Genomic DNA, 20,993 nt, shown 5'->3' with positions numbered 1-20,993 from the left:
AGCTTGATGTGGTTTGAAATGGTTGATTAGACTTCTGCCTTTCAAACTTAATCTTTCTCTTTCTTGCTTCTTCGGTGATTAGCTTAGAGAAGAAGCTCTCTCTCTTTCTTCTGTGATTTCTGACCAAGAGGGAAAAAGTGAACGTTGATTTAGTGAAAGCAAGTGAGGGAATTGTTTGCTATCGGGCTTGGATCGGATCATTTCATTTGGCCCGTTTTGATTTCTCAACTTTGTTTCCTTTTGGGCTTCGTTTATATTATCAGCCCACCAGCCTTGTTCTGGTTTCATCCAATTTGGGCTGCTGTATTGATTTGTGGCCTGCAATGCTCAATTACAACTAATTAACATTAGTTAGATAAATGCCCAAAAATAATGTTTATCATTATTAATTAATTTAGTTAATTTCTTAACTCAACAGAAAGTTATAAATTGGAATTAGAGAGTCTCTATTCTTTTAATTAGAGGAATGCAAATAATGTTGCAAATTGCATGGTTAGAGCAATTACTTCTGACATGACATTCACTCAACTTAGAGTCAACTATAGAATGAGTTTCAACATCTAATAAATTTAGATATAAACCTAACTAATTAATTTAGTTTTGTCTATGTTTTTTTCGTTTCTTTTCTGTTTAGTCACCATAAAAAATACAAATCCAAAATTCTAAATATATACTTATTCATCAACTTCTAAATATATACTTATTCATCAACTTCCTATGAAAGCATGGAAAAAAAAAAAAAAAAACTTTTAGTTCCCATTTTCTTTGAGAATAGTAGCGTACGAACTCTTAAAGACCCATTGGGCAGAATACCTAACAGACGCCCAATTAATAGCGTCCATGAAAGTCTTTTATAAGTCATCAAAGCCCATATTTGGACACGACCAAATCCACCCCAAGTCAACCATTCTGTTACAACTTACAACCTTTTAACTTGCCACTCTCTTTCTCCACAACCACCACCGTTATTCTCCCCATAATCCGATTCAATGGGCGGCAGCTGCAGCTCCACCGCCGCCAACGGCGCACCATCCTCCCAAGCTCACAATAACACTGCTGAAGCCAATCGACCCTCCAATGGCATCAACGTCCTTCATCCCCATTCCAACCCCACCCCACACAAACCCCCACCCCCTTCCTCCTCATCCGCCACCATCGGCCGGGTGTTGGGCCGCCCCATGGAGGACGTCCGCTCCTCCTACGTCTTCGGTAGGGAGCTGGGGCGGGGTCAATTCGGCGTGACTTACCTGGTGACTCACAAGACCACGCGCGAGCAGTTCGCGTGCAAGTCAATCGCCACGCGGAAGCTAGTGAACCGCGATGATATCGAGGACATCCGCCGGGAGGTGCAGATCATGCACCACCTCACCGGCCATCGCAACATCGTCGAGCTCAAGGCGGCCTACGAGGACCGCCACTCCGTCAACCTCATCATGGAGCTCTGCGCCGGCGGTGAGCTCTTCGACCGCATCATCGCCAAGGGACACTACTCGGAGCGCGCTGCCGCCAACCTCTGCCGCCAGATCGTGACGGTTGTCCACAACTGCCACTCCATGGGTGTGATGCACAGAGACCTCAAGCCCGAGAATTTCTTGTTCCTCAGTAAGGACGAGAATTCCCCTCTCAAAGCCACCGACTTTGGTCTCTCCGTCTTCTTCAAGCCAGGTTCGTAAGCTTAATCACGCTCTCTAATTAATTAATGCTTAGTAATCACATTTATTTAGAGTTAGATTAGTTAGTTAGCAAACAAGCAGACAATGAGAATTCAGAAGAATTAAGATGATTTGTTTCGTTCAAAGTTGATCAAATAGGTTCTGTTCTGTTTGAGAACAGGAGATGTGTTTAAAGACCTTGTTGGGAGCGCCTACTATGTTGCTCCGGAGGTTCTGCGTAGAAGTTATGGGCCTGAAGCTGATATTTGGAGTGCCGGCATTATCTTGTACATTCTGCTCTCGGGTGTCCCACCCTTCTGGGCAGGTAAACCTCCTTCCTTGCTTTGCCTGTATTTTTCCTTTCGCCATTTGTAATTTGATTACATCATTAGTTTAACAATTAAGATGCTAATGCGTCTAGATTTTGTTTACTGGTAGGGGGTTTATTTGATTCTTGAGCTTCACTTCAGTTCAGATGCGGGTGCTTTGGTTCTGAAAGCTTGTTTTCTTGTTCATTACTAGATATTTTGTATTGATTGGAGACTAGTTATGCTTTCTAATCTTTCTCGCATGTTATTCTTGTCTTTTGTATGAAGAAAATGAACAGGGTATATTTGATGCTATTCTTCGTGGACGCATTGATTTCTCATCAGATCCTTGGCCTTCCATATCGAGCAGTGCCAAAGATCTGGTCAAGAAGATGTTACGTGCTGACGCCAAGGAACGGCTTTCAGCAGTTGAAGTCCTTAGTAAGTTAATAAATTTCTATTATGTGAAAAGTGGTTTATATTTTATATGTAATTGTATTGCACTATTGTTTATGAAGACCAGCTTTCCATGTGTTATCTGCTGCAATAAATCTCTAGTCTTATCTTTGAGATCAGATCTGTTGGAAGGATAACAAAATCAGTGAGACTGAAAAACTGGCATGAAATAGATTTAATCGTGAAAAATGTCACTGAATCTGATTATACTTGCATGCTTTTAATTTTCTTTGATCTTATTTGAACCAACCCAGTCATAACAGAATGTTACTTGTTCTCCAGACCATCCTTGGATGAGAGAAGATGGAGCATCTGATAAGCCTCTTGATATTGCTGTTTTGAGCAGAATGAAACAATTCAGGGCAATGAACAAGCTAAAGAAAGTAGCTTTGAAGGTAAACCCATCTATGTTGTAGTGATTATGATAATCATTATCAAGCTTTTGGAAACATTGATAGCTAGAATTACTGTTAAATTCAAACTCGAGGGTTCGAAATTGTTTATTTAGTTAACAAATGCAAGTAACAAATAAACAGGGAAAATGAAAAATTATTTTCTCTTGACATAGGTTATTGCTGAAAGTCTTTCTGAAGAAGAAATCATTGGCTTGAAAGAGATGTTCAAAAGTATGGACACAGATAACAGTGGAACAATAACTTTTGAAGAGTTGAAAGCTGGTCTCCCCAAACTCGGTACCAAGCTTTCTGAGTCTGAAGTAAGGCAGTTGATGGAAGCGGTAAGATATCTTTTGTTTCTATGAATAGTTGAGCTTTTATATGATTTATTCTCCCATTGGGTGATAAAGTTTTATGGTGACCAATATTCCACCCTATTTCTAGATTTAGACTCTATGTAGGATCTCATTACATAATGGAAAACTGTGTATCATCTTGCATTTTTTATACCCACTATTGCTTTGATCCAAATTTCAGAATTGAATTCTTCGGGCGCATAACTTAAGTTTGCTTATGAATATGAACTTTTTATTTATTTAAATTAATAACTTGCGCTAACTAATACAGCATATTTATCTTGTTCCCAGGCTGATGTAGATGGAAATGGAACCATTGATTATATTGAATTTATAACAGCTACCATGCACATGAATAGAATGGAAAGAGAAGATCACCTATATAAGGCCTTTGAATATTTTGACAAGGATAAAAGCGGGTAAACTCTTTTGTTCACAGTTCATGATTTTAGAGTGGTGGCATTGCTGTGGCTTTTCATTGTCATGCACGCATGCAATGCTTCTGTTTTTATAGGTACATCACAATGGAAGAGTTGGAATCTGCCCTTAAGAAGTATAATATGGGTGATGAGAAAACAATAAAGGAAATTATTGCCGAAGTTGACACAGACCATGTAATCTTCTCCTCTCTTGTTTATTTAATTTATATTTACCAGATGTATTAATTCCCGGAGTTCTTGCAGGATGGAAGAATTAACTATGATGAGTTTGCAGCCATGATGAGGAAAGGCAACCCGGACTTGAATGTCAACAGACGTCGCAAATAACGAGATCAAGTTGAATTTGAAGTTCCCCTTTTCCTACTGATTCAGAAGCAGAGGAGGCTCAGGATGAAGGATGATCCAGCACTCTTTTATCACCTGTTAGTTTCATCTTTGGAGAGCCCTTCCTTTAACAATAACTTGTCTTTATTAGCTGAGATTGGTCATTTATATTATTTTTTGCGCGTCCAGTCAGACAATTTTCTATCCACTGTTTGTAGTCAAGAAATGATCAATATGTACAAATTTTTGAAACAGATTAGTCCCTTTTCCCCTGATAAGGCAGCCAGAAACCGAGAGTTCCAAACATTGAATGTTCCTTATTTCATGATTTATGTTAAGCAATATATCATGGCATCTTCATTTCTCTTGCTGCACTAATTAGTAACAATAATTAACTTGAAATTAGTCTAGTAAATACCATGATTCCTTAACTAGTGTTTTTGGTTGAGTCTTGAATATGGAAAAAGATCTATTTGGAAGACCTCTACCCTTATCAAGTTGGATGTTTAATAAGACTAGGATGTTTAATTAATAAAATTTATAAGAGGGTTGAAGATGAAGGAAACCTAAACAAGCAACAGGGATCAATTTTGACAGCATAATGCTAGTTTAAGTCTCGTGCAAGTAGTGACATGGTGGATCTGCATGTGCATGGGTGTATACACGCACGCCACAGTAAAAGTAAATACAAGTAGGACTTGTGAGCTGTGAGCTGTGACTCTAGCTCTGCAGACTACACTTCCTACTTGTTCTAAGACAAACAGAAATGACGCCTGTATTTGCAATTTGTCCTCCCACTTGCCAATTGGGCCGCCATCCGTACCTTACTGATTGGAGGCCATTAGGCTAATCATTAATTTTATCGTATAATATTTTCTTTACATATCTTTTTATTCTTATTTTTAAAAAAAATATATAATGAGATATCACATTTGATAAAATAAAATAAAAAGTGAAATTTAAAAAAAAAAATTGTTTGAAACTCTAGTGGCAATGTTTACATCAGCAATTTGTATAGACAATTGCGTGAAACATCATATTTCAAGGAACGGCAAAAAAATTTGGGCATACACCTTGTCCTTGTATAACATTCTTTTTTTTTTTTTATATAGATATAGTTGTATGATTTAATTATCTATAAAAATTGTTCATTTTGCATTTTTTGCAGTCTCGGAATAAGAAGTTGTAGTAATCATTAAGATAAGAAAAGGGTTGTTGAGTATAGTCGGCAGAGTTCTAAGCGAGCGAATAGGGTTGGACCGTTGGAAGATTGCTGCCGCAGAGGCTGCATATGATGATCAAAGTCCAAGACTAAAAGTCCATAATTTAGAGTCAAATGAAGATGGCTTCTCTTCGCTTTAAGTCGGTTGATATTGATTTTAATATTCCTTCAGAACGTGCTACTATATTAACCCATACCAACGCCACAACAATAAAACTCACATGGTAACAAATAATCCATCAGAGCAGTGACACGTAACCGTAACCGTAACAAATTGCAGAGGTGAGTCACCTTCCGTCCTCTTAACACACACAAGTTGACAACTTGAACGGGTCACCATTAAAACCAGCAACCCAACTCAACTCCATTTCATAGAAACAAAAACATAAGAAGAATAAGAAGGGATCACCGTAGTGATGGAACAGAAAAGCTTGTTGATATCGGCGCTGAGTGTTGGGGTTGGAGTGGGAGTTGGGATAGGCTTAGCTTCTGGACAAAGCCTTGGTAGCACATGGGGTGCAACTTCTTCTTCTTCTTCAAACTTAAACGCCATTACTCCCATGAAATTGGAGCAGGAAATGCTTAAACTCGTGCTTGATGGCAGAGACAGCAACATTACTTTTGATAACTTCCCTTATTATCTCAGGTTTTCCCTTCACACAACACACACCTTTCTCATACTTGCATGATCATGATGTTCCTTTTTACTAATTCAACCACTGTTGCTTTCACAGTGAGCAGACAAAGGTTTTGTTGATAAGTGCCGCTTATGTTCATTTAAAGCATGCTGATATTTCCAAATATACGCGCAATCTTGCTCCTGCAAGCCGAACTATTCTGCTTTCAGGGCCAGCAGGTTAGTTATATATTGGAATCTACAGTGGGATTGATATGCTTTGTTGTTTCTACTGTCCCAGTTCAGGCTAACTTAAACTTTCTCCACTTTCATGGCTTCAAAGAACTTTACCAGCAGGTTTATGCCAAGGCTTTGGCTCACTACTTTAAGGCCAAGTTGCTTCTCTTGGATTTAACTGACTTTTCGTTGAAGGTTAGTTTTAAAATTGAAAGTTTTGGGTGTCATTTTGCACACTCCTGTTACTTATGTACATAATAATGGTTGATCTATCCTCTCTGTAGATTCAGAGTAGATATGGTTCTTCTGCAAACAAGGAATCTGCTGTAAGATTTTTTTTTCCTACTTCCGCATTTTTTCTGGCCTAAAACTTGAGCTTCATGGTGTTCTGTTTTCTTTGTTTTGGATTGCAGTCCTTCAAAAGATCTACTTCAGAGTCCACTCTGGAGCGGTTATCTGACATGTTTGGATCATTTTCAATCTTTTCACAGAGGGAGGAGCCTAAGGGTATGAACTTTTCACCTAGGGGCTAGGGCGAAATCTTCTCCATAATAAATTGACCAATTGATCAACCCCTCTTATTAATTAGGGTAGTTGCATTGTATATGTTTGTGCAACATTTTGTTAATTGCCCATTGAAAGCCATATCACTGATCAAGAGCTTTTCAGTTGCAGGCAAAATACAGAGGCAAAGCAGTGGAATGGACCTCCGATCAATGTAAAAAAGACTTGATTTTTATCTACTGTTGACGAAAAGAAAAATAATTTACTTGCAAAATTAGTTTAATTATATCATTATGACTGAATCTTTCTGCTCTCAGGGGGGCCGAAGGATCTTGTAATCCTCCTAAGATTCGTCGAAATGTGTCTGCCTCCGCAAATATTAGTAGCCTTGCCTTGCAAAGCAATTCTACAAATTCAGGTTGCCTCAAGAAAACATCTAAAAACATCGATAGTTATTAGTTTATTTGACTTACTTGTTGCTAAGTATCTGATTGAGTTGTAAAAAACTGTTGGTGCTCTTTTATGATTTCTTATATCTTCCAATTTCCTCTTCAGCTCCTCTGAAGCGCACAACCAGCTGGTCTTTTGATGAGAAGCTTCTTATACAGACCCTTTACAAGGTAATGTTACTTTTGGTTGGATACAATTTCCAAATTAAACAAAGCTCGACTTCATATCCACCATTTCACTTGCAGGTTCTGCTTTTTGTGTCAAAAACCAATCCCATTGTGCTATATCTGCGGGATGTTGACAAGTTGCTACATAGATCAACAAGGATTTTTAACCTGTTCCAGAAAATGTTGAGTAAATTATCTGGACCAATTCTGATTCTTGGTTCACGAGTTTTGGATGCTGATAACGACTACCAAGAGGTAGATGACAGACTTAGTTTGCTGTTCCCTTACAATCTAGTAATCAGACCCCCAGAAGATGAATCGCATCTCGTCAGCTGGAAGAGTCGGTTTGAAGAGGACATGAAGATGATACAGGTTCAGGATAACAAGAACCATATCATGGAAGTGCTTGCAGCCAATGATCTTGATTGTGATGACCTGGACTCTGTCTGTGTGGCGGACACAATGGTTCTCAGCAACTATATAGAAGAGATTGTTGTGTCTGCAATTTCATATCATTTAATGAATAACAAAGATCCTGAATACAGAAATGGGAAACTTGTTATTCCATGCAATAGGTGAGACTAGCAACCTTTATTGAATTGCATCCAGTGAATGTGTCTACATTTTACATACTTGGTTGTGTGTGAAACAGTTTGTCCCGTGCATTGAGTATATTCCAGGAAGGGAAATTCAGTGAAAAAGATACGTTAAAATTAGAAGCTCAGGCAGTAAAATCTGAGGTTTGCACTGCTTGTCATGTTTGTGAATTAAGATTAATGCCTATGGCTATCAGGGATTAATATGATCTTTTCATTCTTTTTGAATCATAGAAAAAGGAAGAACCTGCTATGAAACGAGAAGCAAAGTCTGAAAATCCTGCTCCGGTTAAGAAGGCTGAAGCAGAAATATCAACTTCAGTGGTAAAGGCTGAGGGTGAAAACTCAGCTCCAGCTCCCAAAGTTGTAAGCATCCGACTTTGATTTAACTAACTCTATTTATATTTTAAAAATATTGCAAACACTCCTGCAAATGGCTTATTCAAAAATGCAGCAATTTTCCAATGCCAAACAACATATCTTAAATCATATCCTATAGTGAATCCAAACATGTCACTTGCAGGAAGTTCCTCCTGATAATGAATTCGAGAAGCGAATAAGACCTGCGGTAATACCAGCAAATGAAATTGGTGTGACATTCTCAGATATTGGTGCCTTAGATGAGACCAAGGAATCCCTTCAAGAACTAGTAATGCTTCCTCTTCGAAGGCCGGATCTCTTCAAAGGAGGCCTTCTAAAGCCCTGTAGAGGAATATTGCTGTTTGGTCCTCCTGGCACCGGAAAGACAATGCTGGCAAAGGCCATCGCGAACGAGGCCGGGGCAAGTTTCATAAACGTGTCCATGTCTACCATCACTTCCAAATGGTTTGGTGAAGATGAGAAGAATGTTCGCGCTTTATTCACGCTGGCAGCCAAGGTCTCGCCAACAATCATATTTGTTGATGAGGTTGACAGCATGCTTGGGCAACGGAGCAGAGTTGGGGAGCATGAAGCCATGAGGAAAATCAAGAATGAGTTTATGACTCACTGGGATGGACTAATGACAAAACCAGGGGAGCGCATCCTTGTTCTTGCTGCAACCAATAGGCCCTTTGACTTGGATGAAGCAATTATTAGGAGATTTGAAAGAAGGTAACACTGCTAGTTACATTACATGCCATTGTTATGGTGTATAACACTTGATCATTTTGTACTTATTGTGATGCTAATCTTTGATGGACAGAATTATGGTAGGGCTACCATCTGTGGAGAATAGGGGAAAAATTTTGAAGACACTTCTGGCAAAAGAGAAGGTGGACGAGGATCTTGATTTGAAGGAACTTGCAACTATGACGGAAGGATACAGTGGCAGTGACTTGAAGGTAGATTAATTTATGATTACGATGTAACGTTATCATGTTACTCTGCTTTAGTCTTTTGAGCTTCTGATGCCTAACACATTTTTACCTTCACTTGCTATTTATTAAATTAAATCAGAACTTGTGCATAACTGCTGCTTATAGGCCTGTTAGAGAGTTGATTCAACAAGAGAGACTAAAGACTCTGGTAATGTGTAGTTTTTTGACTTTTTAGCAATCTTGTGTAATCTGAAATACGTATGAGTATCATGCTGACATTTTTATTGTCATATTTGGCATGAGGAAAAGCAGAAAGGTAGCCAAGGAGATAGTACGGATACAGAAGATGAAGTTAAGCAGAAAAGGGTTATTAAACTTAGGCCCTTGAATATGCAGGACTTGAAAGAGGCAAAGAATCAAGTAAGACTGTGTTATAATTTTATTAGATTTAATGAATTAATGTGGAGTAAAATATTTGTTTATGTTGAGTGTATGTAAGTAAGTATGTAATGTATTAGCTATATATGTCTGACCAAGTAGTTGGAACGCAATGCAGGTAGCTGCAAGCTTTGCAAGTGAGGGAGCAGGAATGAATGAGTTGATGCAGTGGAACGAATTGTATGGGGAGGGCGGTTCAAGGAAGCAGCAACAACTATCCTACTTCCTCTAATACCGTCGAGGCAACAACGATTTATTTACTTGCGTTGTTGTGTCAAAGTTGCTGTATGTATACCTACACAAGTGTGAAGCTACGATATTCATATCATATAAGCACTGCTTGTGTGGCCGGAAATAAAGAATGCAGAACTAAAATAAATATGATTTGTTTAAAGTAGTAATGTTGAGTGAGGAACGAACTCAATTAAGATAACTGAAATCGCACTCCATTTCCCTCAATTTGCGTGAACACCGAACCCACTCAGCACTGCTGTCAACAATATCTTCGCTATAAGCACCGCACCGTTGACCTTCCAATCAAACAATGCCAACCTCAAAACTCTTCTTTCAAAACCTCTCTCCGCCGCCACAATGCCCCCGCCGGCGAGACTCGCCATCCTCACCATCTTCTTCCTTTCATTAACCTCCTCATCTCGGTCCTTTGACACCTGCAGCCAAACAAAAATCCGTGACCCACAGAGCCTCCGGTGCGATCAGATCACGGTGGTGATGAACGGATTCTCGGAAGAGCGGATCCCTCTGCTCCAATCCCTAGCAACGGCATACTCCCTGTCGACACTGGTCTCGTCAGTGCTCGTGCTCTGGGGCAACCCCTCCACACCGCTACGTGTCCTGCAGCAATTGGCCCGCAACCTCAGCTCCTCCTCTTCCGAAGCCAGCATCACCCTCCTTCCCCAACCGTCGAGCAGCCTCAACCTCCGGTTTCTCCCCCGCCCAAACCACATCGAAACGAAGGCCGTTTTGATCTGCGATGATGACGTAGAGGTCCACCCTCGAACCCTGGAGTTCGCGTTCCGCATCTGGTCTTCCAACCAAGACCGCATAGTGGGGCTCTTCGCCCGCTCCCACGACTTCGACCTGAACCGGAAGGAATGGGTGTACACGGTTCACCCGGACCGGTTCTCAATCATGCTCACCAAGTTCATGCTCCTCAAGAGCGAGTATCTCTACCGCTACACGTGCGGTGGCGGAGAGAAGATGGCCTCGATGAGGAGAATGGTTGATTCGGTGCGGAACTGCGAGGATATACTCATGAACGTGGTGGTGTCGGAGGTGGCGAAGGTGGGGCCGGTGTTGGTCGGCGCGAGGAGAGTGAGGGATTACGGTGACGCCAGGAATGATGAAGGCGGGGAAGGGTACGGTAGCGGTGGGTTGAGTGGTCGGAAAGGGGAGCATAGGAGGCGGAGAGGGTGGTGCATAACGGAGTTTCATAGGGTACTAGGGATGATGCCGTTGAGATACAATTATGGGAAGGTGGTTGATTCCGTTGGGGAACAGGCCCTCTGTAACAAGCGGGGCAAACTCGTCTTTTGCGATCACTCCTTCATGGATAGTTAATTACATTTACGTAAGTATTAGTTAGCGGTAAAAGTAGCAACTAGTTTACTTTTCACATTACTCAAATGCCATGTTTAACGAAATATTAAGTGTTTGTTTGGATTGATGTTTATCAAACTATAGTTTAGAACTTTAGATTTTATATAATTGATTTTGGATAAAGTGAGTTTATACTAATATAATTTATATTTGACAATTTTATATTAAATTAATTTTAATAAAATAAATATTATTTAGATAATATTAATTAAAAATATTTTTAAATAAATAATTATTAAAAAATTAAATTATAATGTTATTTTTTTAAATATATTTAATTTTTTTATATTTTTTAATATATTTTTTATATAGTATTTTTTTGTATTCTATTTTAATATGTTATAATTTTTTATTATTATAATAAAATTAATATTTATTTATTAAATTAAAAATAACATATAAAAATTGATAAAATATATTTTATATTAAAAATAAAAATAATATGAATAAATCAATAATTTTTTTCTAGTATTCTTTTTTAAGTATTTTGTTTTGGTTTCTAATTTTTCACTAGTTATAATTTTACTATTATTTATAGTTAATTTTTTATTTAATTTATTTTTTTAATAAAAATAATAATATATATTATAAAAAAATTAGAATAATAAACAGTGTACAAGAATTATAATGTTAAATTTTATAATGTCAAACAAAAAAATATTTTATAATATTTGTAGTATTTTCAATTTTTTTTATTTAGTATTATTTTGAATTACAAATTTTTATTATTTATAACTCTATTGTTATGTATGGTCAGCTTTTTATTTACTTTGTCATTTTTAATAGGATCAATAATTAATATTATAATAAAATTATAATAAAAAATTCAATAAAAATAAAAAATTAAAATATGAAAGAGAATACTAAAATAATAAAAAAAATTAAAATATTTATGTTAGAGGTGACTGAAACAAATTTAAAAATTCTTATAGAAAAAACTATTGAAACCAATAATAACCGAAAAAACCAAAACCCACTATTCTCCTCCCCTAATACTAAATCAAACACACCCTCAATTTTTTAAGTCTTATTCATGGTATTTATTTGAGGTGATACCTGAAATTGGACTAAACGTGAGGTCCAAATATTTTTAGATAGTAATTTCAATTTACCTGCTAGAAGAAAAGAGGTTCCAATGCTAAATACTTACAGGAGACTCCGATAAGTTAGTAAAAATATCTGTGTTAGGGTATTTATAGAATAACAACATAAAACTCACTCTTTTTTAAAAATGACTTTCGAAGATTATGAAGATTATGGGTGGTTACTCCCTTATCAAATGGAAGGTTATTCCCCATATCTAGGATGGTTATCACTTGAGGGTGATAACAGAAGTAGTGGAGGGGGAGCATTTGCCTTGTTCCCCAAGTCAGGTCAATTACATATTTCAGAGACCCGTGTCTAAACCGGTCTGACCCATGCAGGTTAGGTCTCATAAATCGGATTTGACACTATTGGGCTGATGTTGCTAGATCCAACTTTAAATATAGCTCGTTTGTTATCAGGAAAGTAGACTTGGCTTGTAACACCCTACCACACGGAGTTTTACGCTTAAATTGTAACACAGATGTGGTGTGGTATTACGGCCTCTAAAATGAAATATATATACGTATAATAATTGAAAGAATGTAATATACAAGGAGTCTTGGAGGATAGGTAAAGCAAAATCGCAAAATTAAAAACGCAACGTTCAGGAATAAGGTTTACTTGCGTACGAAGAAAGCTAAGGTACATAAACATATATATATATATATATATATATATATATATATAGAGAGAGAGAGAGAGAGAGAGAGAGAGAGAGAGAGAGAGAGAGAGAGAGAGAGAGAGAGAGAGAGAGAGAGAGAGAGAGAGAGAGAGAGAGAGAGAGAGAGAGAGAGAGAGAGAGAGAGAGAGAGAGAGAGAGAGAGAGAGAGAGTGAGAATAGAAGGTCAAGGGTACAGAATAAACAAGCTTCTAACTCAACCTGCGAAGCTAAGGCTGGCCGAAGAAATTTATATACATACATATAGAAATCCATAACCCAAAATATATTAAAGAACCCTAGTTCTCCATAAACCTCTATGAGATGCAAAAGTAAAACATACATATACATAAGGAGAGTCTATGCATATAGATATAACAAAATAGAATAAGATGTAAAGTCCCAAAAGCCCACTTCGCTGCAGAGAACTCCAGACGCCTAACAAGGTGCCTCTCGACCTGCATTTGAAAAACACAAATATAAACTTAACCAAAACCTCAACCTAACCCTCCATCATCCAAATTCCTCCAAAACCTCCAACTCCGATGGAAACACATAGTCAAGCAAGCAGACAATAACAAGCACAATTAGGATACAAGTAATGCAGATAGCAGGTAAGACAATTAATCATTTAAAGTCACATAGGCATTCACAATTAAAGCATAAGCAAGCAATTTAAATATATGCATATGATGCATGCTTGTCCTATGGCTAATGAGTCTCATCTGTCAGTTATCAAGCCAACACGACAAGTCCGGCTGCTAAACCCTAGACTGCCCTCGTCGCGCATCCCTAAGAGTTTATGCATAGCTTTTTCTCATATATAACTTTTGCTCATTGGGGGAATCATTTCCAGGAATTTATACGTGCCGGATCACCCTTACGACATAGGGTCAACAGAGTATCGAGTCTCAACCTGGAGCACGTGGTGGCAAGCCACTGCTCTTTACCCAGGAAAACTCGTATATCAAATAAAATAAGTGTATAAGACACATAAAAATTCATATTCATTGCATAATCATTCGTTATAGCCATGACATCACATGTATGTCATATCTTCGCACTTTTCATACATAATCTCAACACTCAATTCATTCAATTTTCAAAAATTTGGGGAAAGATGAGGCTTAGAGCAAAAATGAGAGTTCCTTACCAAATTTTTTACCGGGCTTTGTAGAGATCGATGCAGTGGACGCGTGGCCATAAACGGTGCGACGATCAGAGCTCGGAGCGAGAAGTTATGGAAGATTGAATCAAAGCCAAGGGTTTGGGAATCTTTCTTCTCTTCCCTTGTATGTTTCAACGTGAAATAGCAATTGAGGAGGAAGAATGAGCTGAGCTCATATGGTTAAGTGGAGTTGGGTTGGGCTTGGGTCCAATACGGGTCCAGTTCATTCAGTTTGATTCGTTTGGTTCAATTTTGGGCCAAATTTTTTAAAATTAGTGTAAAATTCTTGTTTTAAATAGTTCTATCTCATAAAACTATAAAAACTCATATTTCTAATTTTTTTATTAAAAATTAATTTATTAACTAATTATTCGTTAATTTTACAGAATTTACAGGGCTCACAATTGGTAGGCCTAGGTATGAATAATGGCCTTACCCGAGTTTTGGTTTTTAGGTCGAAGCTCGGGTAAATAGTCACACAATCCACAACAAGTAAATAGCCAGAAGTATCGTATTGTTGAAGTTATTATCGGGTTGAAACTCAATGTGATTTTGAAAGGACGCGTGTTGCCTCATTGCTTTCCGCGTCTTTTCAGTTTCCATCTATTATTGTGCCAACATTTAAAAGTATTTAAAATGGATGTGATTTTATCCGAGTAAATCCCCATAATAGTCCCTGAGATTCGGGTCGTTACCCAATGTGATCCCTGAGATCCCAATTGCACCATTATAATCCTCCAGATACCGCTCTGGGCACCATAATAGTCCCTGGACAGTTTTCCGGTGATGAGTCATCACCGACGATTTGATGTGTCACGAAGTTGCCACGTTGGATTAAGCCAAAACGTTGGCGTTTTGGGTTGGCGCCCCAATTTGACAAAAACGTTGTCGTTTGGCCCAAAAGAAAATATGAAACGCCCTTCATCATAAACACACCATCTCTTCACTTGTCTTCTCCACTTCCACTCTCTGTCTTTTTCTTTTCTTCTTCTTCTTCCTCCTCTCTTCATGAATTCCTTTGGTGAGATTGAAATTCTTACAGTCAGAAGATATCAAAATCAAGTTTTACTTCATCATTCGTTTCCTCCTGCGTCAGAAACAAGAGGTTCTGCCATTTGTAAAGGTAATTTTTTTTATTCTTGTTTTGCAATGCATGATGATTTTTGTATATGCTTGTGTTGTTAGTGTGGTTGGAATGATGGTTTTTTTTTTGTTCCGTTACTATGGTTCTAGGGTTTGATTAGGTTGGGGTTTCATGAGATGATCTGTTTGATTATGGTCATGCTCTGTTTGAAAATAATGCTCTTTTACTTTCTTAGGGTTCCTTTGGTGAGGTTGAAATTGTTGCAGTCAGAAGACATCAAAATCAAGTTTCACTTCATCGTTTGTTTCCACCTGTGTCAGAAACAAGAGGTTCTGCCATTTGTAAAGGTAATTTTTTTTATTCTTTTTTGCAATGCATGATGATTTTTGTATATGCTTGTGTTGTGAGTGTGGTTGGAATTTTGGTTTTTTTTTTTTCTGCTACTATGGTTCTAAGGTTTGATTAGGTTGGGGTTTCATGAGAAACTCTGTTTGATTATGGTCATGCTCTGTTTGAAAATAATGCTCTATTTCATGGTCATGAGTGTTTTGTTTGATAAAACTCTTATCTGTTGATGTCTAATATCTATTTGATAAAACTCTTATCAGTTCTTATGTATAATGATGAAAATTTTTAAAGGGTCTATTTAACTTAAGCCATTTTAATTTTATTAGAAGATTGAAAATAAATAGCAACATATTACTAGAAAAGTATACTCTTTATTAAGTTTGTAGAAGATGTGATGATATAGAACTTGAAACATACATATTCAAATAAAAATTCCATGTCTAGCTACGAGTTAATATTATATTTGTTGCATACTTATTATAGGATTGCCAACTTGCCAGTTATCAGAGGGCAAAATGCAAACTGAACTTTAGAATATGATTTATTGTTTCAAAACATATTGTTTCAATTTAGAATATGATTTATTGTCACAAAAATTGAAACAGACGCATACAGGGTATAGCACATAAAACTGAACTTTGTTATTCAATTACTTAATTTGTCATTCAATTATTTAATTTATATATAATACATATTAAAATGTAAAATATATAATAAATATATGTATGATAACACACATACAAACGTGTATATACACATACATACAAATATATTTGTATAGCTAATTTTTGTGTATTTTTGGAAAAAAAAAACTTATAATTATGTAAATAAGACACTAAAATCTATTTGTGTATATGTATTTTTTTTTTATTGAATAGTTAGTGTAAATAGGACAGAAAAATCTATTTGTGTTTATCTTGATTGTCAAGTTATGGATTTTGAATTTTTTTTTCAGATGGAAGAGATGTTGGATATTATGTTTCATCACGGAGGTGATTTTAAAGAAGATCAAGAAGGAACAATGATATATTATCCGGATAATAAGGCTTGTTTAGGTGACCTAGATGTGGATACATTAGACGTCTTCTATCTAAGGAACTACCATAAAAAGCTTGGTTATGATGAGATAAAGCAATGCTGGTGGCAAGTTCCTGGGAAAGGTTTGGAGAATGGACTAAGAAGCTTGAATAATGACAAGGAGATAAGAGAGATGGTGAAGTGTGCTAAGATCAATAACGGAGTTATTGATGTATATTTCGAGCATGGAGCATCATTGCCAAAGGTTTTAGAGGGAAACACCAAAGTTGCCTCAAACACCAAAGGTACACAACCACCATCAACAGTTTCAAAAAATCAAAATCAGACCAAAAAACCCATTAACAAGGTCAGTGGAGCCAAGCCAAACAAACCCACTGGTAGCATCCAGCCCACAAAGCCCATCAAGACCACCCAAAACACCAAAACAGATAAAACCAACAAGTCCAAGCAGCCCAACAAAAATAGTATATCTAGGAGACCTTGTACAAGATCTGGTGCCAGAGGATTCCAAAGCAAAGTTTTTAATAATGAGATTCCTTTCGAGGTGTCTTCTGACTCTTATGAGAGCGCAGAAGATAGCCTTTTTAAGCCAACTCTTGATGAAGACAGCTCTTCTAATTCAGATACTGGGGTGAAGAATGTCAACAATGGGAGTAGGAATAGGGTGAACAAGAACCATAATGAGAAGATATTGACAAATGTTGGTCCTCTAGCTAAAGGAAAGGAGAAGATTCTGGTCGAGGATGATGCATTTGTGCAAGAAGTTAGTGATGAAGAAGTGGATCTTGGTTTTATTGGTAGTTTTGCTGAAGGTGTAGAATATAGTCTAGATCCTGGAGCTGACTCGGATGGTGCCAATTCATGGCACTCAGAGGAGATGAAGACTCCTCTAAATTCGGAAGATGAACTAGAAGAAGACAACGATTCTGATGACGCATGTCCAGTGTTTAGGGAGGGTGCAAGATTTGGTGAATTGCATCTTGAGGTGGGTATGAAATTTGGCACAAAGTGGGACTTTAGAGAAGCTGTTAGGGAGTATACAATTCAAGAGGGTAGGCGCATACGCCTGGCGAAGAACGATAATATAAGGTGCAGGGCAGTTTGTAAGGTTAAGGAGTGTCCTTGGGTGGTTTATGCATCAAGGGACCATGAGGACACTTGTTGGCAGATCAAAACCTTTAATGACGACCACACATGTCCCAGGGAAGACAAAAATAGGGCTGCTAATAGGAATTGGGTCTGCAGCAAGCTTGTGAAGAAGGTCAGAAAATATCCCAACTTCAGACATTGTGAAGCTACAACCTATTTCAGAACACGTTTTGATTTGACACTAAACAAAAATTCAATCTCGAGGGCTTTGATGGATGCTAGAAGTGTAGTGTATGGTGATGAAAAGGAACAATATAAGATGGTGAGGGACTATGGCTTGACTTTGCTGAAAACTAATCCCGGTTCAACAGTGCAAATATGTACCAAACCTCAACCAAATGGAGAAGTTATTTTTGAGAGAATGTATGTGTGCTTAAGTGGTTGTAAAAATGGGTTCAAATCTGGCTGCCGTCCTTTGATTGGATTAGATGGAGCATTCCTGAAGACTCAATTTGGTGGACAAATTCTGTCAGCTGTTGGACAGGATGCGAACCATCATATCTACGTCATTGCGTGGACAATTGTGGAAATAGAGAATAGGGAAAACTGGAAGTGGTTTCTTGAATTACTGCATCTAGACTTGGGACATTACAAAAAAAATGGCTGGTGCTTTATATCCGATATGCAAAAGGTAACCATGGATATTCGACAAGTATTAATCCTATTATTAGTTAACTGGTATTGTTGTTATGACAATTATGTTGTGAATTGACTAATACAATTTATTTGGCTGAAATGTTGAATTTAATTTGCAAGTTATTTGACTGAATTGTTGAACTTATAACTTGATAGTAGTTTGCTATATTAGTGCAGAAAGGTTCATTTAGTTTGCAAGTTATTTGACTGAATTGTTGAACTTATAACTTGATAGTAGTTTGCTATATTAGTGTAGAAAGGTTTCATTTAGTTTGCAAGTTATTTGACTGAATTAATGAACTTATAACTTGATAGTATGTTTGCTATATTAGTGCAGAAATGCTTCATCTAGTTTGCAAGTTATTTGACTGAATTGTTGAACTTATAACTTGATAGTAGTTTGCTATATTAGTGCAGAAAGGTTTCATTCTGATTGCATGTTTATTTGACTGAAATGTTGATTGGCATGGTTAGTGCGCCTATTGTTGCTGTTAACATGTGATAGTTACTATCTGTGTTGTTTTACCATTGTACATAGTTACCATGGGCTATCGAATTAAACGTCAGGGACTATTATGTGTACTCGTGTTAAATGTGAAGGACTATTATGGGGAGGGTATTATTATGTTAGGGACTGTTATGGTGATCGACCATGATTGGCAGGGACTAATACACTATGTGTTATTAAATGACCATGACTGGCAGGGACTAATATCAGCAGTGCAAGAGGTGATGCCCAATGTGCACCATCGTTTTTGTGTCTGGTATTTGTGGAGAAACTTTAACAAGAGTTGGAAGGATTTGCAACTAAGGGGGCTTTTGTGGGAATGTGCAAGGGCAACAACTCATCAAGAGTTCAGGGATGGAATGGATAAGATAAAAAGACTGAATGAAGATGCATGGACATATTTAGATAAATGGCAAAGAGATGCATGGACTAGAAGCGCATTCAGCCATAAGCCATTATAACATTGTTGGAGGAGGTTCGAATGTTCGTAATGCGGACCATAGCCAAGAACAAGGTGAAACTAAACAATCACAATGGAGTGCTCACACCGGTTATAAAGAGTCGATTGGAGAAAGTTAGAAAAGAATCTAAGAATTGGAAGCCTATTTGGACAGGGGACAACGGATATGAAAAGTTTGAGGTGCATGGACACTCAACTAATCATGTGGTGGACTTAGGAAAAAGACTATGCACTTGCCAATTTTGGATGCTTACAGGTTTGGTGAATTGCTATAATAATTGTTTTTGTGCTATAGTAATAATCTGACTAATGGTATATGACTAAAACCCATGGTTATTGTGGCTATTGTTTGTATGCAGGTATTCCTTGTGTGCATGCATGTGCTGCACTGTCTCGGGTTAACAAGCCACCAGAAGACTTTTGTCACCGCTTGCTAACAATGGAGTCATACAGGGAAATATATAATTATCATATTAATCCAATTCCTGGACAACCATTATGGGAGCATGCAGAAGAATGTAACAGGCCACATGCACCAAAAATAAAGAGAAAACCTGGAAAACTACAGATGAAAAGACGGATGGATGCTGATGAGAAGGGTGGTGGAGGATCTAAAAAATCTAAAGCTGATCCCAAGCCTCAGAATAACAACGGAGATAATGTTCATCTAAAGAGGCAGTTGGGCCCCTTTACTTGCAGTTTCTGTGGTGATAAAGGACATACAAAGAGAGGTTGTAAGAAGAAGAGAGCTTGTGATGTTGCTGCTGCTGCTGCTGAGGCTAATAAGAAGAAGAAAAATGAAGGAGGTGCCCCTGCATCTGAGCAGCAACTTCAGCAGCCTCAACATGATGGTAACCAACGTGATGGAGAAGATAATTCTCTTATGCAGTCTACTGAGATTGGCCAAGCCACTTCTGATGCACAACCTGTAGAGATAGATATATCTCAGCCAACTGCTTCTGATGTAGAAAATTCTCAAAAGGTAACTCCCTATTTACATTTCTTAAATTTTTTGTGATTCAAGTGAATCATCATTTATGTGTAACGTAAATAATTTCTATCTAGGATCATGGAATAAAAAGGCCTTCAAAATTATCACCAAGGAGAAGATCCTCTCCACTAGCAACTTCTGTCCCAGTGAATCCCATGCAGGGTGCTAGTTCAGGAACTACAACAAGACTTGTCAATTACATGAAGTTCATCCCAACTCCAGGATTTAAGGCTCCAAGAAAGAAGAATTGAAGACTTTAGCTTAATATGTATAGGGCTATCTGTTTTAATGTTAATACTTTTTGCTAGACAAAGACTACACAAGGAAAAAATAATCCTTTATGTTTTGCTGTAAAGTCCTCCCTTTTGAGGCAACTTTGTTTAACATTCTCATGTTAGATGGCTGCCCTTTGTGTTATATGACTAACTGTGTTAAGTTGAACCATTAACTTAATACAATTATCTTTTAAGTTTGAACCATTATCTTAATTCAGTGTTGGCTAGTTTTCAATCACTTATGCTGCCTTCTTTAGCATATTACTGTTTTAATTAATTGAGTTATCCAACTTTATATTCCATCAACAAACACTATTCAACAGTTTCTAATACCATAATCATGTTATCATTCTTTACATATTGTTCATTCAATGAATACAGGGTACACACCACCAACTCTTTTAACTCAGGCTTTACAATACAGGATAACAATTAACACAATCAATACAGACACAACTAATACCAACAATTGGTTAACCAATTTTTGATTCCGGACATCTTCTTCTAATCTCCCAA

General features: G+C 37.5%; 5 protein-coding genes across 9 annotated transcripts; all 5 read left to right on the top strand.

Annotated features, from left to right (window-relative positions):
* Nucleotides 1-799: 799 nt before the first annotated feature.
* On the top strand, nt 800-4,295 carry LOC112749698 (calcium-dependent protein kinase 1). The gene is made up of 8 exons (XM_025798052.3): nt 800-1,665; nt 1,834-1,977; nt 2,249-2,401; nt 2,699-2,811; nt 2,985-3,152; nt 3,459-3,586; nt 3,682-3,781; nt 3,851-4,295. The coding sequence occupies exons 1-8, from the start codon at nt 990-992 to the stop codon at nt 3,932-3,934; spliced, it is 1,566 nt and encodes a 521-aa protein (XP_025653837.1). The 5' UTR covers nt 800-989; the 3' UTR covers nt 3,935-4,295.
* A 664-nt stretch (nt 4,296-4,959) lies between these two features.
* LOC112749696 (uncharacterized) lies at nt 4,960-9,853 on the top strand. 4 transcript variants are annotated; one of them, XM_072218712.1, is made up of 16 exons: nt 4,960-5,799; nt 5,888-6,009; nt 6,113-6,201; nt 6,291-6,332; nt 6,420-6,513; nt 6,682-6,724; nt 6,828-6,928; nt 7,066-7,130; nt 7,206-7,702; nt 7,780-7,867; nt 7,958-8,089; nt 8,247-8,815; nt 8,907-9,045; nt 9,161-9,229; nt 9,334-9,441; nt 9,578-9,853. In XM_072218712.1, the coding sequence occupies exons 1-16, from the start codon at nt 5,570-5,572 to the stop codon at nt 9,689-9,691; spliced, it is 2,502 nt and encodes an 833-aa protein (XP_072074813.1). In that variant the 5' UTR covers nt 4,960-5,569; the 3' UTR covers nt 9,692-9,853. The 4 variants fall into 4 exon arrangements, with proteins under 4 accessions (XP_072074813.1, XP_029148908.1, XP_029148907.1 ...); XM_029293075.2 differs by having other exon boundaries at nt 6,676-6,724; XM_029293074.2 differs by having other exon boundaries at nt 6,676-6,724; nt 9,331-9,441.
* A 197-nt stretch (nt 9,854-10,050) lies between these two features.
* LOC114924000 (glycosyltransferase family protein 64 C3-like) lies at nt 10,051-11,199 on the top strand. The gene has a single exon (XM_029293076.2). The coding sequence runs from the start codon at nt 10,051-10,053 to the stop codon at nt 11,035-11,037; it is 987 nt and encodes a 328-aa protein (XP_029148909.1). The 3' UTR covers nt 11,038-11,199.
* Nucleotides 10,909-19,212, top strand: LOC112749697 (uncharacterized). 2 transcript variants are annotated; one of them, XM_072218713.1, is made up of 4 exons: nt 10,909-11,047; nt 15,308-15,419; nt 16,376-18,238; nt 18,949-19,212. In XM_072218713.1, exons 3-4 carry the CDS (start codon nt 16,376-16,378, stop codon nt 19,210-19,212), a joined length of 2,127 nt encoding a protein of 708 aa, XP_072074814.1. In that variant the 5' UTR covers nt 10,909-11,047; nt 15,308-15,419. The 2 variants fall into 2 exon arrangements, with proteins under 2 accessions (XP_072074814.1, XP_072074815.1); XM_072218714.1 differs by lacking the exon at nt 10,909-11,047 and adding an exon at nt 14,974-15,111.
* Nucleotides 19,213-19,232: 20 nt separating this feature from the next.
* Nucleotides 19,233-20,687, top strand: LOC140179610 (uncharacterized). Its single transcript, XM_072218716.1, has 3 exons — nt 19,233-19,467; nt 19,571-20,193; nt 20,277-20,687. The coding sequence occupies exons 1-3, from the start codon at nt 19,233-19,235 to the stop codon at nt 20,451-20,453; spliced, it is 1,035 nt and encodes a 344-aa protein (XP_072074817.1). The 3' UTR covers nt 20,454-20,687.
* Nucleotides 20,688-20,993: the final 306 nt, after the last annotated feature.

This window comes from Arachis hypogaea, chromosome 15 (genome assembly GCF_003086295.3).
Source record: "Arachis hypogaea cultivar Tifrunner chromosome 15, arahy.Tifrunner.gnm2.J5K5, whole genome shotgun sequence".
Lineage (NCBI taxonomy): Eukaryota > Viridiplantae > Streptophyta > Magnoliopsida > Fabales > Fabaceae > Arachis > Arachis hypogaea.
This window is presented reverse-complemented; position numbering and strand designations above follow the sequence as displayed.